The 5228-nt window shown below is 33.5% G+C and overlaps 1 protein-coding gene across 1 annotated transcript; it reads right to left on the bottom strand.

Annotated features, from left to right (window-relative positions):
* Window positions 1-273: 273 nt before the first annotated feature.
* Window positions 274-3374, bottom strand: LOC145052799 (uncharacterized). The gene is made up of 5 exons (XM_079000685.1): window positions 2998-3374; window positions 1930-2005; window positions 1402-1588; window positions 1080-1309; window positions 274-633 (listed from the first exon to the last, which is right to left on the bottom strand). Exons 1-5 carry the CDS (start codon window positions 3210-3212, stop codon window positions 514-516), a joined length of 828 nt encoding a protein of 275 aa, XP_078856811.1. The 5' UTR covers window positions 3213-3374; the 3' UTR covers window positions 274-513.
* Window positions 3375-5228: the final 1854 nt, after the last annotated feature.

Here is a 5228-nt window from a genome sequence, read left to right as displayed (position 1 = left end):
GACTCTATCCATAATATTTTGTAAACCACATAAACCAATTTTGTCATTGTAAAATGAGTAGAGTTTGAGACGAAAAAGAATTAAGCATAAATAGGTATTAGGCTAGCATCTAAATACATTAAGTCAAGTTTTTTCTTTTTTTTTTTTTTTTTTTTTTTTTTTTTTTTTTTTTTTTTTTTTTGCTTAAGCTGCTTAACATTGTTGTCTAGATTAAGCATTGAACCCATTAAGCTCATTTGGTAATTAAAAAAACACCTCAATAACACATAACAGTTACATACAATATCAAGTAGATTAAGCATCAAGATATTTACAACACCGAAATATCTCCAAAAGTACACATACATGCATATGGAACAAAGTTAGAATATTCATAGAAGTTGGATCAAGGTCAAACAATCCTCCTAACTAATCATTATGTCGATTCAAAAAGCAAGTTCATTTGGTTGTGCATTCGTTATCAACCCAAAATTCATTTGCACTATTGATTCATTTGATCCTTGTGCAATTCCATCATTGTTGGTTTCTTTTGTGTTCATCGTATACCACCATTTCTTTCTTCATTTGTTCCTCATATGCCTCCATCTCTTTCAAGTACCGCTCCTTGTCCTTCTTACTCGCCTCGATATATGGCTTTAAAGTATATAGAAAATGGGTAAAAACAACAAAAAAAAAAAAAGAATCTGAAACCTTCAAACTATGATGTTTATATATAAAGTGAATATCCATGTCGAGCAAACTACATTTTTTGCATATAGATGCTTATGTGATCTTTTTGGATTATGTCAAAAAAAAATTATTTTTCCTTTTTGATAACAAATCGGTCTACAAAACATAAAGTACTAACTTGGTTGAATCAGGTATGTGATATACAATCTGAATAGATTGCATTGTCATTTAGTATTTACGATTTTTCATGACAACTTTAATAAATGTGATCATGGGAAAAAGTTGGATCTAGAAACTTTAGTTTGACCCATTAGCCCAAATGCCCGATAGTGGAACTTGGCCCATTTTTTTTTTCTTTATGTCCAAAACTGTGTGTGTCAAAATTTATAATTGAAGATAGGATAGGGTACCAGTTTGTCCTCATTAGATAGGTTCATCCATGCTTCAACAATACTATCTCGGAGCTTAGCAGATGGGGTACCTCCATGTATACTCTTTAGCCTATCACATTCCATTTTAAGAAACATCTGATAACAGTTTCTTGACCCGAGTGGAGCCCGTGGGTCTTTCCTTATTTTTTTTACTCTGGTGGGTTTCTTTTCTTCAATTCTAGTGGGTTTCTTTTCTACAAACGTACACACTGTTTAAAAAAAATATCATTTTATTGTTACTGTTATAATCGAATTAAACTATAGAAACACAACATATAAATTAGAATTTAGAAATTTATACCTTGCGTGGTAGGCATGATTATACTTGGCTTTTTGTTGAGTTTTACTGGACTGCGGTAAAAATAAGTTTGCTCAAAGGGGTAAAGAATGGCTGCATATAGATTCTGAAGTTGAGTTGGTGTTAATCGGCTTTTTTCTTTTCGAGTTGCAAAATATGCAACTTCTACCCATTTTCCTTCTTTCATGACCTATAAAGAGATGATATAACTTATAAGAGATCGACAATATGAACTATGTTCTAAGAGTGATTAATTCTTTAGTAAATTACATTTTTCTTCTTTCTGCATGCTATAGTGGTTTTTCTTGATATGATTCAAAACAATTTTTTTTTCACTTTTGGTCTCTATTAATACACTTTTTCGGACCTAAAACAAACACCCTGTTATAAATGGTGCGTAGATTAAATCTGTTACGCAAAAAATTTACTATATATTACTATAGCACATGGAAGAAAAAATATAATTTACTCTTTAACAAGAAATCATTCCTACGATTTTAAAAGAGTCATGTTAAATAAAATGTCACTTACGTGATGATACCCGCCTCTATCAATCACAATTTTGTAGAACTCATACAAGTCAATGCTTGTGTTACGAAAATTAAATCTGTCATCAAATATTCACATGTTAGAGTAAATATGAAGTCATAGAATAAAATCAATTCGCTTCTATCTAAAACCGTGTTAGAAAACAACATTTTATTTCTTTTGATCATTTAAGATTTTCTTTTCATGGATCGTATTTATATGGTGTACTTTCTTTATCCATAATATCAACATACTTAGATTTCTTGACCCATAACAACTTACTTACATTTTTTTACCAGTAATAACAATACTTAACCGATAATACTTACATTTCTTTACACATAATAGGAATATGTAAATTGTAATAAATGAGATACATTGTATCTTGGTAGTGACATATAAGTGTGAAGTTATTGAAGTTGAAATAATTTTTTTTGTTAGGTCACTGATTAAAATCTCAATTATATGCTTACATGTAGATGATCCAATATTCACAAGAAACAGACCAACAGTTGTAGTCTTATAGAATGCTTCAAGACTTCCATGAAGTGTGAATTTGAGATGACGGATATGGGGTTGCTTCATTAATCACTAGTTCACTACTTCCTAGGAATTGAAGGTAAACATACGAAAGAGGCGATATGTATTTCACAAAACAAAGATGTAAATGATATTCTCAAGAGATTCAAGATGGAGAAAGCTGCTTCAAGTTCGACATTAATGGAGTTTGGTTTGCAACTAGAGAAAAATCCAAGAGAAGAGAGTGTCGATGAAAGCAAAATTGTGCATTGTCCACACCCATCATTGATATTCTTTATGTCCTTAGTGTAAAAAAATACAGGACAATTTGTTTGTTTATTTATTATTAATGATTAATAACAAATAGCATTATATATACAAAACAGAAAAAATGGTATAAAAGCACAATATATATACTCCTTTTTTTATTCAGGATCGTGACCATTTTAGAACTAATATAAGCATTAAAACCGATTACACCTATAATAGAGAGTGAAATGGTGTAAATAACAGAAAAAAACAAAATTTCATGTTTAGGAGCAGATGACTCACAATAAGCTAAGACCAGAGGGTTCATTGATCTTGTTGAGCTTCTGATAGAAATCGTCTTCCTCCCTCATATCCGCCGCTGACTTCCCGGAACAATGACCAGAAACTGCCGGAGACGGCGATTTTTCATCGCTAACGGTCGGTGAAGAAGACGCATGGGGATTCGAGCCATCAACACCATTACCGCATTCGTTGTCTGCCGGAAAAACATTCACCATGGTTTTGTCAGGTAGAGTATGGGCGGCGGCGGCTTGTTGAATAGAATTGCGTTCGCCGGCAGTGGTGGTGGTGTTGGGGTTGTCTGAGATTCAAGTATGTGGTGTTTGTCGAAGTGCTCTTCGGGCTCTGTGTCATGGACAGTTTTTTATAGAATACACAAATGTCGTATATGAGTTTTGAAAAAGACAAACATTCAATTTGTTAGACAAAATTGCAAAAATATCATTTATTATGAATTATTTCTAAGTTAGACCTTCATTTTTTTGGTTTTATCGTTTATAGTCCTTTTAAACTAGTTTCATTGCAGATTTGAATTTCTGTAAATTAAATGACTTTAATGATTTTGGGTATTTATTTTCTATTTTTAAATTCATTTTTTAAAGTTTTATAATTATTTATTCAAATTATTAATTAAAAAATGAGGGTCTCTCTCTCTCTCTCTCTCTCTCTCTCTCTCTTCATCATCAGATTTTTCCTACTAATGAACACCCACACACATGTTTAAATAATCAAACCACACACATCTTGATCAAGGTTCGATTTTAGAGAAAGAAGACATTGATTAATGGTTGGAGATTTGTGTTCTTGTTCTCCTTAAACTAGGGATGAGCGTGGGATGGAACTAGTACCGACCCGTACCGTTCCATATTTCCCAAAAACCGAATTTGATCGAAAGTCAATCCCGAATTAACATCACCAATATCGGTACTAGTACCGGTACCGATGGTACAGAATCCTGAATTTCATGTATTTGGAGAATCGAGTATCGTCCCATATTTTTAAATTCGGTATGGTTCGGTACCGGTTCCAGTACGGTACCAGTACTAGATCGAAATTTGGGACAAACTACTCATCCCTACCTTAAACCTAAAAAATGAAACCTATAAATTGATTACTATTTTTTTCATTTCAAAAAGGAAATTTGGGTTGGGGAAAGAGCTTCATCTCATACAACATCATCATTCATCATCACTCTTTCTCTCTCGTTGTTGGTCCGACCAGAACAGGTTCGGCAACCTCCTTATCACTATCGGCCCTAGCATTTCTTGCAACCAATGAACCAACGAGAAGAGCCCCCATCTGTAACATCTCCATTTGTTCTCTCTGAATTTTCCAGTGAAGCTCTCGATTCAAAGTTCATCTTCAAGAATGTTCCCCCAACCCATCGTTGGCATCCCCTTTGCTCAACCTCTTAATGATAGACACATACACACATACAACGATCTCGTGTTCGGCTACCCATCATGTAACGACCGCAGATTTGGGCTAGTCAATTTAGAGACAATGAGCGTCAAAAACAACTTTTTGATAGAAGACTATTTAGAGTAAATAATCTTTACCAAGTTATAGTATATGTCACAAGGGTTCCATACATATAAAGAACGTCAAAATCCGAGTTATAACGAAGAAGTTATGGTCCGTCGAAGTTTTACGGTAAAATCGGCACGACACCGCGTAACGTAAAAAGTGAATTTTTGATAAACTACTTTTTAGCCTTAGCTATCTAAACTAAAGTCGTAGTATATATTAAACCGAGAACGTCCATAAAAAGAACGTCCAAACCTGACTTCGTATGAGTAAATTATGATTTTTCTAAGATTTTACATAATAGTATGCATCCCAGAATTCGAATTTTAGATCGACCGATTTTTAGCCGACACAACCTAATCGAAAATCTAAGATCTCATTAATAGGAAATCAACGATAAAAAGACAGACGAAAATGGACGTCGGACGACAAAGTTATAATTTTTAACGGACTTTACCTATCCATATCTGTTAAAAATATAACTTTAAAAATAAATTAAAAATTAGCCGACGGAGTTTAAACAAAAGTTGTAGAGTATGGTATCGCCTACATGTGGATATAAAGAACGTCAAAAACGAAGCTCGTATGAGAAAGTTACGGATTTTAGAAGATAATTAGTTTTTAGTGTAACCAGTGAGTGACACGTGGCGCAATTTGAGCCACACCTTCTTCCCCATGACTTTGCATGAGATCGCGACACATGGCAC

Source organism: Lactuca serriola, chromosome 5 (assembly GCF_051521515.1).
Source record: "Lactuca serriola cultivar US96UC23 chromosome 5, Lser_US96UC23_V15, whole genome shotgun sequence".
Lineage (NCBI taxonomy): Eukaryota > Viridiplantae > Streptophyta > Magnoliopsida > Asterales > Asteraceae > Lactuca > Lactuca serriola.
This window is presented reverse-complemented; position numbering and strand designations above follow the sequence as displayed.